The sequence below is a fragment of the Limanda limanda genome, chromosome 4, assembly GCF_963576545.1.
Source record: "Limanda limanda chromosome 4, fLimLim1.1, whole genome shotgun sequence".
NCBI lineage: Eukaryota > Metazoa > Chordata > Actinopteri > Pleuronectiformes > Pleuronectidae > Limanda > Limanda limanda.
The window spans coordinates 355943-370042 of NC_083639.1; the positions used below are offsets into that span (position 1 = coordinate 355943).

The 14100-nt window shown below is 43.9% G+C and overlaps 1 protein-coding gene across 2 annotated transcripts in view; it reads right to left on the reverse strand.

Moving 5' to 3' along the window:
- Positions 1-14100, reverse strand: part of si:ch73-267c23.10 (serine incorporator 1) — a 44235-nt gene that overhangs the window by 22211 nt on the left and 7924 nt on the right. For both annotated transcript variants that reach the window (XM_061069385.1, XM_061069383.1), the window contains exon 3: positions 13615-13808. In XM_061069385.1, coding sequence (XP_060925368.1) covers positions 13615-13808 — 194 coding nt within the window. The remainder of the gene's footprint in view (positions 1-13614; positions 13809-14100) is intronic.

A 14100-nucleotide genomic window follows, 5' to 3' on the forward strand; every position in this document is an offset into this window, starting at 1 on the left:
CCATTGTGGGGTGTGTTGAGGGTTGGAGGGAGGCTGAGTACAGGGACCTGGTTGACCACTTTGTGAGGTGGTATGGGGAGAACTGCATGCAGCTCAACGTGGCGAAGACGAGGGAGATGATGTTGGACTTCAGGAGGAACAAGCCCCTGCCCTCTCCTGTCTGCATCGGTGGGACGGATGTGGAGGTGGTATCTGCATACAAGTACCTGGGTGTCACACTGGACAATAAACTGGACTGGTCCACCAAGACAGAGGCCGTCTTTTAGGGATGAGCGAGTACAGCATTATCTGTATCTGTCAACCATATGAATTATCTGTATCCGTACTTGGAGTGGGCGGGGCCTAACCCGGAAGTGGGTGTGATTTAACCCGGAAGTGGGCTGGATTTAACCCGGAAGTAGGCCGGGTTGTCTTGAAACGGACGGGGCTTTAACCAGTATGTTATTTTAAGCATGCAATTGATATTGGTTGATCAGAAATTGTTATATTTATTGCTGATTAGAAAACTATTACAGGACAGCATCAGCATTGAGCTTCCGATCAATGATTTTGATCACAATAGCAAACGAACTATTTACAGAACAAGTTTTGCAACGATGAATACAACACATGCTGTTGCAATTATGAAGTTAAATGTAATAACAAGTGTTTTCATACTCAACATAACTTTCTTTTTTAACTTTGAAATTTTTTTATGATTTTTTATTTTTATTTTTTTTTAATTTATTTCCACACCAGGTGTGTGTGTGTGTGTGTGTGTGTGAGTGTGTGTATGAGTGAGTAAGACAGAGACAGAGAGAGAGAGGGGGGCGGGGAGACTGTGTTCTACAGATTTGCTATTTCCCGGGGACAAGATTGACAGGAGACGCGGGTCTCTCCTGCTTCGGATGAGGATAATTAAAACAAACACGGTATAATCACATTCATGTGAACAAGAGCGATGCAGCGAAAAAAAAAAAAAAAATCTCCGACAGGCAGATACGCAACACGAGTCGCTTTCTACCAGCAGCACGTCTGAACGAACCCACGTTTAACAGAACTCTACTGGTTAATAAGTAAGTACAAACTGAAATAAAAACAAACTTCAAGCTGAAGAAACCCTAAACGTTAACGGAAAAGACCCGCGAACAGTACAGCTCAGGTCCTTCAATGTCTGCAACAAGATGTTGCAGATGTTTTATAAGTCTGTTGTGGCGAGCACCATCTTCTTTGCTGTGGTGTCCTGGGGTGCGGGCATCAAGGCAAAGCACGCCAAAAGACTGAAAAAACTCATAAGGAAGGCAGAGTCTGTGGTTGGCTCTAAGCTTGTCACTCTGGAGGAGGTGGTGGAGGACAGGATGCTGGCAAAACTGCTTGCAATCATGGACAATCCCTCTCACCCCCTCCACAAAACACTAGACAAGCTAAGGAGCAGCTTCAGCCACAGACTCATTCATTCAACTTATTCATTATTCGTGTGCAAGTCGCTCACAGCCACACATACAAACACACTCACAAGACCACAACGTTGCAATTAAAACTTTATTAACTTCACACACACTGTACTATGGACAAGTTTCTGATTCGTAAAAGTCAGGCAACCGATGCGCCAGTTGCGAAGAAGCTAAAGCTTTGCAAATATGACGAGAGCTGTTTGCAGTTTGGTTTCACCGTCACTGGCTCGACTGAGCAAAGTCCTCAGTGTGTTTTGTGTGCCGAGGTGCTGGCAAATGACATGAAGCCATGCAAATTAAAAAGGCACCTCGAACACCAAACACCTAGCCTGGGTGCCAGACGAACTTAGCCCCGCCCACAACATTTGTTGTTCGGGAAGTTCGGTCTGGAGTCGCTCCGTTGGGGAGAAACTATGGCCGATCAGGAGCTGATCGGACCAATCAAATCGTCAGGGCGGGCTTTATACGATGATTGACAGATGATCTACAGTAACGTCATCAACCACGTCACCAGAGAGCGCTGCCTGCAGAGCTGAGATGTGTCAATGCTGCCATCGAGTCTGTTTCAGCAGACATCGACAGCGCATTCATTTTGATAGAGGAACAGAGGAACGTGATCAAGGCATTTGTAGATCGAAAAGATGTTTTTGCCGTCCTCCTACGGGATTCATAAAAAGTTTAATTTATAAGCTGGCCCCGATGCTGCAGCCACACAAGCAGTCATATAAATAAAAAGAGAGTGGGGGGGGGGGGCGCTACGCTCCTCAGCACATATGAGACAAAAAAGACACAAGTTGGGACACTGTTGTAGTTAATGTTGGAGCAACAAGGAAGTGTAAAACGATTAGCTGCCGTTTCTCCTCCTCGCTGGCTCCTGCAGAACCATGACAGACGGATCTCTCTCAGAGCCCCGGTCCCGGGCCGGTCGCGGTCCCGCCCGGGCCGGTCGCGGTCCCGGTCGCGGTCCCGGGCCGGTCGCGGTCCCGGGCAGGTCGCGGTCCCGGGCCGGGACCGCGACCTGAGCGACCTGATCTCTGAGAGAGATCCGTAGCGGGCTTCTTCACGCCGCAGGCGGCCGGGGCTCTCACAAGCAGCCCTGGTCACCAGCTGCTTCGTGGGGGCTTTGCCTCCGGTGGATATACGAGCGGCATTAGCAGCATTTCCATTGATTTATTTAGAGAGTAAATAAACTCGTGAAACAGACAACTCACAACAACTATGCGTCGCTTGACATACGTCACATACTACGTTGCTCTGATTGGTTGTAGGTCTATCCAATTGAGCGAAGAGGCATTTTGTTTCCTGGTTCTGTTGAAACACGCCCCATAATCACAGCCCAATGGAGCGGTCTCAGACTCATATTCTGACTAGAATAATGAGTATGACAACGTCAGGCTACCAAACACCCTTATTTGAAAGAGAAGCCTTTGGACTTATTTAAACTAGGGCTGAACGATTAATTGCATTTGCGATAAAATCGCGATATGACACAACGCAATTTCCTAATCGCAACGTGCGCGATTATCACGTGCGAACGAGAGCAGCGCACCGGGCCGCCGTCCTCACCCGCAGCCAGAATGCCGCGGGACAACAAAACTCCGCTGATCCAGAAGATAGCGAAGCAGCCCTGCGTCACCTACAGGGGCCTCAAGTCTTCGACGTGGCGGAAACACGGATAAGGATAAGTACCTTTTGGGCTCAAGAGGGAGAGGTTGTAGACCAAAGTGACATATAAACTTGATTGTATATTTTGAGTGTTGATTTGATCATATTTTTGGAGAAGGGAGAAATCAAACTTTTTTATAAAGAGCTGTGAGTTAGGCAATTATGTAGGGCATATACAGTGCATAAGAAAAGTATTCACAGCGCTTCACTTTTTCCTAAAAAGTCTGCACACAATATCCCATAATGACAAAGTGAAAAAAGTTATTTTGAAAGTTTTGAAAATTTATTAAAAAAAATAGGTACATAGGTATTCACAGCCTTTGCTCAATACTTTGTTGAAGCACCTTTGGCAGCAATTACAGCCTAGTCTTTTTGTGTTAAGATCCCTGCGATCTAAGACATTTTCCCTTGTGCCACCTGCATGTGTTTTGTAATGCCATGTGTTTCCCCCTGTTTATTTATTTTGTCATGTGCTTGTTGTGTTTATGTTGTCAGGCCATGTGCTTTCTGTCATTGTCAGGAGACTCCGCCCTCTGCTGCTTCCCGGCCTTTTTCTCCCTCACCTGTTCCCTATCATCAACCTGACTGTTTGCCTGATTTGTTCACCTGTGTCTTGTCTTTGTTCCCCCTTCTATATAAGTCCAGTCTTTCTCTAGTCCCCTACGGATTGTTTTCTGTGAGAAGCTACGCCAGAATTCTACATTTTTTGAGCTCTGTTTGCCTGGTATGGTATTGGACTTTTTGATTTTTGATCCTCTGTGTTTTTTCCCTTTTTGGAATTCTGTTTTTTCAGTTATTGAATTGGACTAGTATTTTCTGCACCTTGGTCTGCGATTGGGTCCTTACTGTGAGAAAGCCTAACATTTTGAGTATGATGCTACAAGCTTGGCACAACTATTTTTGGGTAATTTTGCCTATCCTTCTTTGCAGGACCTCTCAAGCTCAACCAGGTTGTATGGGGATCGTGGATGCACAGCACGGGTACAAGCCTGGGCTCTGGCTGGGCCACTCAAGGACATTCACAGAGTTGTCCCGAAGCCACTCATTTGTTATCTTGGCTGTGTGCTAAGGGTCGTTGTGTTGTTTGAACATGAACCATCGCCCCTGTCTGAGGTCAGGAGGGCTCTGGAGCAGGTTTTCGTCAAGGATGTCTCTGTACTTTGCATCATTCATCTTTCCTTCGATCCTGACTAGTCTCCCAGTTCCTGCTGCTGAAAAACATCCCCACAGCATGATGCTGCCACCACCATGCTTCCCTGTAGGGATGGTATCGGCCAGGTGATGAGTGGTGCCTGGTTTCCTCCCGACATGAAGCTGAAAGAGTTCAATCTTTGTTTCATCAGACCAGAGAATTTTGTTTCTCATGGTCTGAGAGTCCTTCAGGTGCCTTTTGGCAAACTCCAGGTGAGCTGTCATGTGCCTTTTACTGAGAAGTTGCTTTCGTCTGGCCGCTCTACCATACAGGCCTGATTGGTGGAGTGCTGCAGAGTTGGTTGTCCTTCTGGAAGGTTCTCCTCTCTTCACAGTGCAACATTGGAGCTACGTCAGAGTGACCATCTGGTTGTTGGTTACCTCCCTGACTAAGGACCTTCTCCCCCGATCGCTCAATTTGGCCGGGTGGCCGTCAAGTTCACCATGTCTCTCAGGCTTATCTGTAACTATGTTTGGAGGGAAAGGTGCTCCTTTGGGATGGAGGCTGCATAGATGTTGTCTGTTTGACTTATTTGCTTGGTCAGAGTTAACAGTTTTTCCTGAGTTTCAATTATGAAATTGTTAAATATGCATTCAAAGTTTCCCAATGCAGTGGCCAGAGTCTGTATATAAAGATGAACTTAGTGTCCCTGACATCACACATTGGTTTCTAAAGAATGATTTTGAGGCTCATACCAGCCCAACCCCCCATCCCACTCCATCCAGCACACCCACCCACTGCTCCAAATTGTCTCTTACAACATACAAGGCGAGAAAAGAGCTCAAGAAGATAAAGGCAAGAAAGGCAGCGGGCCCTGACAACATCAGCTCCAGGCTCCTCAAATCCTGCGCTGACCAGCTGTGTGGGATTATGGAGAGGGTCTTTAACATGAGCCTGACGCTGGGGAGAGTACCACAGCTATGGAAGACCACCTGCGTGGTACCGGTGTCAAAGATTCTGCACCCAAAAGACCTCAGCATCTACGGGCCGGTGGTACTAACGTCCCACCTGATGAAGACCCTGGAGCGGCTCGTCCTAAAACACCTCCGCCGCCTGGTGAGACCATCAATGGACCCGCTGCCGTTCCCCTGTCAGCCTGGCATCGGGGTGGATGACGCCGTCATCCATCTTCAACACAGAGCTCTTTCTCATCTGGAGAAGCCTGGGATCACTGTGAGGATCGTGCTCTTTGATATCTCAAGTGTTTTCAACACCATTCAACCAGCACTTCTGAGGTACAAACTGGACCTCACCTCATATCCTGGATATTGGACTTCCTTACCAACAGACCCCAGTATGTAAGGATCCATGACTGTGTGTTGAACACGGCTGTTTGCAGTACGGGGGCCCCTCAGGGACTGGTCCTGGTTCCATTCTTCTTCACCCTCTAGACTGCAGACTTCACCTACCACTCACCCTCCTGTCACCTGCAGAAATTCTCTGATGACTCTGCGATTGTCCGCCTCATCAGTGACGAGGCCGACAGGGAATACAGAGGACTGACACAGGACTTTGTGGACTGGTGTCAGCGGAACTGCCTCCAGATCAATGCGGGGAAAACTAAAGTTTAGGTGATGGATTTCCACAGGCACAGACACTCCCCCTCGATACTGGTGAACATCCAGGGAAGGGACATAGAGTCTGTGATCTCAAATAAGTACCTGGATGTTCACCTGAACAATAAACTGGACTGGACCGATCATGTCAGTGCACTCTTTAAGAAGGGCCAGAGCACACTGTATCTCCTCAGGAGACTGAGGTCTTTTGGAGTACAGGGGGCGCACCTGAAGACTTTTTATGACTCTTTGGAGAAGAGACTGGACCGACTGATTAGGAGGGCCCGCTCGGTCCTGGGAGTCCTGCTTCACCCAGTGGAGGTGGTGGGACAGAGGAGGATGATGGCGAAGCTGACTTCTCTCATGGACAACCAGTCCCACCCCTTCCAGAACACCATCACAGCACTGGGCAGCTCCTTCAGCACAAGACTGACTCACCCTAAGTGTCTGAAGGAGAGGTATTGCAGGTCTTTCCTTCCTGCAGCAGTAAAGGCCAATTTATGCTTGTCCGTCTTTTCTAAAACGGACAGATAAGACCGCCCTATCCGCCGTGGAACGCCCTCTCCGAGCGCCTCGGACAGCTTTTCGTGCATCTCTGATTTTTCTAACTGTCTGTGTTTATTTCGGAGACCCCACGGACAGCCCTTGGCTGTGATTGGTTCGCGAACGACATCATTTTCGCACAACGTAATTTCCGGATTTCACATTTCCGGACCTCAAACTTCCTGCTTGACAACAAACCCAAACACAACTACGATACTACGATTAATGTGACGTGTGTGTTAAGCCAGCGGAGTTGTCCGGCTACCGGTGGCTCGTTAGTGCACTGACGGCATGTGTGCACGGTCACATACGGTTATAACGAGCTTTCAAAACGGCGCTAGCGGGCTAGGCCAGGCAAAAATCTGCACCAATGGACAGATTTCATCTACATTCCCTTTAAGCAGATCAAGTCGACAGGGATGCCCTTTGTCTCCAGCACTTTTTGTCTTAGCAATTGAGCCTTTGGCTGAAGCAATTAGACAAGATCCTGATATAAAAGGCTTTCAGGTGGATCAGGCAGTTCATAAAATTAATTTGCTGGCATATGATGTTATTCTGTACTTAAAAGACCCTGATAACTCTCTTTCCAAATTATAAACTGTACTAAATACTTATAGTAGTGTTTCAGGCTATAAGGTGAATTTGGAAAAAAGTGAAATTACTCCATTGACAAATTTTGATCACTCTGAACTCCAGCGAACAAGTCAATTTAGATGGCCTATAGATGGTATAAAATACCTTGGTATATTTGTAGACAACCTCAAAAACCTGTACAAACTGAATTACCTCCCACTGCTCAGTAAGATTGAAGATGATTTACGTAGATGGATGGGCTTGCCTCTCACTTTGATTGGAAGAGTGAATTGTATATAAATTAATGTACAACCGAGATTGCAATATCTGTTTCAATCCCTACCCATTCCATTGCCACAATCATTCTTCAAAGCTCTCAATAGATACGTCAGGCAATTTTTATGGAATTGTAAAGCACCCCGGATATCCATTGAGAAGCTAACATGGGACTATGGCTCGGGGGGACTTCGACTGCCAAGTTTTAAAAACTACTACCTGGCACCTCAACTGAGGTTCATCTCATCCTTTTTTGAGGGCAGTGGCATCTGATAAAAATGTGGTATGAGGTTCACAAAAGTCTTGGATTGAAGGTGGGGCTGTCACCTAAAACACCTTTAAAGCAAAACGAACTTATACCCTTGACTCTGACTCTTGATAATAAGATTCTGGACAGATGGCACCATAAGGGAATCCAACACTTGGAAGATTGCTTCGACAAAAGACTTTTCATGCCATTTGAACACCTGAAGAGGAAATATAACTTGTCCAATCAAACCTTTTTCTGTTATCTCCAATTAAGATCCTTTCTGAGGGCTAATTTGGGTCCTGAAATGAATTTGCCTGCTATGAATGATGTTGAAAGATTTCTTTGTGATGGGAACACACATAAATTTATTTCTAAAATGTATCGCCTATTGTTGAATGAAGGCCCAAAACCAGGTGTGCATAAGTCTAGAATGAAGTGGGAGTCAGATCTCAATGTTACAATTGACGAACAATTTTGGACAGAACTATGTCAAAACAGCTTGTCAACTATTATCAATGCCCGCTACAGATTGATTAACTATAATATTCTACATCAATTATATCTTACCCCAGAAAAATTACACTCATTCTATTCTAACCTGTCAGAAATGTGCTTTAGATGTGATACTGAAGTTGGTTCCTTTTTGCATTGTACCTGGCTGTGTGAAAGTTAGGCCTTTCTGGCATGACATCTGCTCCACTTTAACCAGGATCACGGGAGTAAATGTTCCAGTGGACCCTGAACTTTGTTTATTGGGGAACTTAACAAGTATTCGCCGTTCTCTAACCAATGCAAAACTCAAATTCACTGAAGTTGCTCTATGTGTGGCTAAGAAGTGCATTGCAGTGTCATGGAAATCGGACTCCCCTCTTCTTATTGACAGGTGGTCTGTTGAGATGGATAGTTGCATCCCCCTGGAAAAAATCACTTATTGTCTCAGAAAACGATATAACACCTTTTTGAAAATTTGGCAGCCATATTTACATCATATTGGTACATCTCTTACACCAAATACTCAATGACCTAATGTAGTTGTATTGACATTGAACACTGACCTTTTTATTTTATTTTATTTTTGGGGGGAGGGAGGCACTTTGTGTCCTTTGTTATGTCTCTATACTGTTGGTATACTGATATATTTGTTTGTACACATTACATATGAAACTGAAAATAAAATATTAGAAAAAAAATATATATTGCACTCAAGTAAAAGTACCTTTACTTTGATGAAATTTTACTTAAGTACAAGTAAAAGTACCCATCTAAAAATCTACTCAAGTAAAAGTAAAAAGTTTTTCCTTTAAAATGTACTTTAAGTAAAAGTTACTTAGTTACTTCCAATGTAATGGGTGATTGATGATTGATGGGGGCCGCTCCTATACAGTGAAAAAAAATACAAGGGGTCATAAATCCAAGGAGATCTTTACAAAATTTAAGTGCAATGACATTAAACATGTCAAACATTAAACATTGAACATGTCAACACAACATTTAAGAACTTTTGGGAGGACATGTCAAGACATGAACCACATGACAGCTAAAATAAAAAGTTAAAATGCCGCTGTCCCACTGTATATTTAAACTTTTGGTTAAACTTTGGTCCACCTTTCGAGCACTAGTCTACAAACTTCTTGTTGAGTTTGAGCAGCAGCTGATTTTCGAGGTGAGTAGAGCTCATCCGGGTTCACTTTGCAGTGAACAGCAATCCAGCACAGCTGAAGAGTCACCCGCAGGCGGCCGAGGCAGGTAGGCCAGTAGGCTATTGAGTTTCAGGCAGTGTTGTGCATGAACACGTTCATTTTTATGAGAACGTTGAACTGAACGCAACTTAATGACAAATAATGAATTTGAATGGTGAACACGTTCATATAATCTGAGGCCTAGCTAATGCAGGTGAAGCTTGCATAGAGCACCAAATGTGCTAGGGCCGCCCCTGTGTAGCGCAGTGATTCTCAAACTGTATGGTGCGCCCAACCGGTGCGGCGCGGAGGCAAAGGCGCGCGACCGGGAGGAGAAAATGCGAGGCGGATCTAATATTATAGCCCAACTAATGTTTTGACGTCCGCATCTCTTTAACGGCGGAGCAGTAAACAAATCGCTCTTTCGCCTTAGCCAGGGGTCTGCAACCCGCAGCTCCGCAGCCCCTCCGCAGCCCCTCCGCAGTGGATCCCTGTGCAGTGTTGTGCCTGTCGCGCATGTTTTTCACGAACAGTGAACTTTACGATCAGTTTTCATATTTTAAACGTGAACGTTAGGGAACGTCATCCACTCTATGCAGCATCTACCACTGCAGTGGGAATTGCCTTGCGCCCTGAACTTATGTGATGTCTTCTGCTGCTGTTACATTGCAAATTTCCCCTTTGCGGGACTGATAAAGCACTTCTTATCTTTACTTTGTTTTTGAAAACCTTATTGGACACTGTGGTGAGCAAACAAATGCCATACTCTAAGTATTAAAAAAGTGTATAAGACTAAATCGTTTTTGCTGAGTATAAGAGCACAATCAGACTCATTAGGGTGACTTTGGCTGAGGGGTAGAGCGGTTGTCCATCTGCAATTAAATATGTCACCTCATATGATGCCCTTTGAACTTTGGCTTGGATTGTTGTTTGTCTTTTGGCCTTGCAACTCTCACTCCTTTCGCTAATCCGTGTTGTAATGACCTCATGGGTCAACAAAAAATATGGAAATAACTGATAGAAATGTTTTTATTTGCATGTTTTTATTCAAATTTCAAATCACATTTATGTATTTATTTATACAATAATGGGTTAAATATTCTATTTAAAGTGTATTTGTTTTTTGGAAGGAGTCTCACGACCCCCCCCCCCCCCCCCCCCGATGTGTCTCGCGGCCCCCTGGGCGGTCGGGACCCCACTTTTGGGAACCACTGCTTTAAGGCACCAACTATCAGCCACCTACCATGCTGTCGTAAGTTCACCTCTGAGAGCACTCAATACACATCCACACCCCAACTCCTGTCTCACTTATGACTCCCAAAATAGTGTGGTATACAAATTTCAGGTCGCTTTTCACACCATGACTCAGGGCACAACCCAACAACCATAACAATTTTTAATTTCCGCCTGAATCTTTTTTGGTAAACAGATGCCTGCAGATGACTCTAGCTGGGACTTATGAGCTGGTAAACACAATGGGACCACATCAAGAAGTCTTACCTAGCCCAAGTTCAAATTTGATAACAATACCACAGAAAATGAATATTTTACAAATGTTTTTCTAAGGGTATGTCTAGGCAGTTTCCATTTGGAGACTCCAAAGGACCCTTGGTAACCATGGTCACACACTTTCTCACAGAAAGAAAAAGGGCACTCAAACACCCACAAAACCCTACACAAAACATAACCAAAACAACTCTTCTTTGTTTTTTACGCACAGCTGTTCATCATTACGCAGTTACCCATGCGAGCTCCTATTGGGTCAAGTGAGCTGTCAATCTAAAGTTTAGAGTCTAGCCGCCATTTTGAAATCGAGATTGCCTGTGTTTACATGCAAAGAGGAGTTACGAGGGGAAATACATCAAAGGTTACACAGAGCTGCTGGCTGCTCTGAGATGACGCAACAGCAGTCTGTGCCTATTCTTTGATGTAATAATGTGTTTTGGACTAATTATGTTACAGGATTGGATCATCTGGACCTTTGGCAATGTAATAAGACTGTTTTTGTTGGAATATTGTCTTTTTGTGGATTACGATGAAGCCTCGTAGGTGAGTGATCTCCATTTTCTTTTTGTTTTTTTTAACGGATTGCATCGGTCAAATCACAAGAATCTTAGCTTTCCAAAGATATGTCGCATCAGTACCTAGCTGTACGAAGCAGTTTTGTAAATAACAATACTAATGACACTTAACGGTCCGCTGGCCACTGGAACGCTAGAGGTTAAATAAATGTCACAAATATAAATGATTGCAATAATACATGTGCACATAGGAGAAAAAAAAGGACTTCAACGTTTCGGTATACTGAATCTATTCATTTGTTTTTAAATGTTTTTATTGTGAAGCAGAACAGATGTATGGCTTCATATCGTATAGTGTGCAGGACTAATTTTATGCAAGGAAATATAGTACTTATTAAAAGTTAACTTGAAGAACTTCAGGTGTTTGGCAATAGTCTCTCACTATCTCTTTCACTCTCTCTCTCACTCCCACCTGAATGATGCAAACAGGTAAAGAAACATATGGTGATGCATAATAACATCAGCGTAAAAGTTATATTTGTTGCCATTTTAAAATATAATATATATTAATATAATATTAACATATTAATATAATGTTATAGTAGACATATATTATATAAATATAAACACTAAAATATAGCAGGGCATTATGCCTAGGGACACACTGGTTGTCTCGACAAGTACAACACTAGTGTGTGTGAGAGAGTATGATGGTACATGTAAGAGAGTATGATGGTACATGTAAGAGAGTATAGTAGTGTGTGTGAGAGATTTTAGTAGTGTTTTAAGAGGTTATGATGGTATATGTAAGAGAGTATAGTAGTGTGTGTGGGATGTGTACTGGTGTGTGTGAGAGACCATTATGAATTATCTCTCATAGGGTCCTTCATAGTTGCCTGCTGCATCTGCACTGCCGCCATCAGTTCCACTCAGTGTTTGCCTCTGTCTAGCCTGTTGATATTTATCTGTTTGTGTTAAATTCTGTTAAATCGTGACTGCTCGATACTTGGGAGTTGTTTGGCAGGATGTGAAAAGGGGGGCAGGTGCAAGGAAGGACAGGAGGCCCTGCTCTCTCATAGAGCCTGTGGTGACCTGGAGTATCTCTCTCTCTCAGAGACTCCATGAGGACTGATGCATATGCTGGGGGAATGTTTAGATCACATTCAGTGATATTATAACCAGTGATGCCGGTAACGCGTTACTTAGTAACGTGTTAGCTCTGGTGGTGGTGATGATGGCGATGGTGGTCCTAGGCCATGTAGCGAGACTCCCTACATGGGCATGGTTTCGAAAATGACGTGTATTTCGCTCGTTATCCCATATGATGCACTCTAGCGTATTGTTTCTGACATAGAGGAACCACAACAAATTGCGGGAGTTGTTTTTTTCCAGAGTTTTTGGGACGGTAGACATGCCAGATACCCAAATAAATGTGTAGAAGCACTACAAATGTGGATTTTTCATAATATGTCCCCTTTAGCTGTAGCTGCAGCTGTAGTAAAGAATCTAAAGACACCAAATGTGAATGCAGGACAAAGGTAGCTGCTGATTAACATGTTATAAAACTTATGAAAGGCTGATGGCTGACGGTGCGCACTGAGGATTGCGTGCAGAATAACAAGCACTGTCCATTTAGTATGTTTACCTAAATTAATATGCAATATCAGGCGTTTCTACTCGACTGGCAAATATTGTGAGGAATAGATGCAAATACTTGAATGCACAAGCATAGTGATTTACAAAGCCTGAAAATAATTGTGGTGGTTGTGACTGCATCTATATTCAGGCTTGAAAGGTAGGTGCTAATCTGCACAGCTTTGTGAACAGATGGCTGCAGTTATTGTGGTGAAAGGAGACGGCGTGGAAGAAGATGGACCCCTACCTGTTTTATTTGCCGAGGTATTATTAATAGCAATTTTTTCTTCCTCTCTTAATTTTATTGGTCGTATTTTTGTTTTACCCACAGCATTTACTTTCCCGCAGATACTCTACCATATCTCATTTCTTTGTGTTATATTAATATTTCTTTGCCGTAGCTCAACAACATGTTTGTTTGCCTCTTCCACTAACACCTCCAGTATCATGATAATACATCTCGCCTTGTGCTTGCGGTCACTTTGCTCTCAGTAATGCTCCATGGCGGACCAGTTACTACTGCCCTTACCATGTTTGCACCTTTTATCATTTACGCAATTATTTTTAGTAGATCACCCGCAAACCGCCCACCAACTAAACGTGCAAACTGTTACAATGCACAAGCAATTTAGCACTCTTTATTTGGGATCTTAGTAGATCAGGCCGTAGGTGTATGCTTGTTTTCAGAAATTTAATCAGAAGGCAGCTAGATTTCCAAAAACATGCACATGCTTTAGCTCACCACATATGGAATAAAATGAGTGCATTGCTGGGGTAACTTCAATCCTTACCCATCATGGATGGCAGCACGGGGGTCTCTGCTGTTCTTGATATTGATCATTAGAGAAGAAAATCCCAGGAACCACATACTCATGCCAAAGCAGACACGGTACACTGCCTTGTAGCCCACAAACATTTCACAGTTGACATTAGCCTGTAGGCTGGGGATAGATGAACCTGCCCCATCTTCACAGAAGCCTGGGATCTACAGTAAAACAAAAGGAGTTTAAATTGTAACTGTACAAAGTTTCAATAAACAACACAAAGATGATCAGGAGCTGAACCTCGTTGAGCAAGGATGGGCAAAACAATTTAACAAAATAAACATTATGAACAACCTTAAAGGGATAGTTAACCCAGAAATGAAAATTCACTCATTCTCTACTCACCCCTATGCCGATGGAGGACTGGGTGAAGTGTCTGAGTCCACAAAACACTTATGGAGTTGTAGGGGTAAACAGTGTAGCGGCCGAATTCTATGAAATTGAAGACATTGG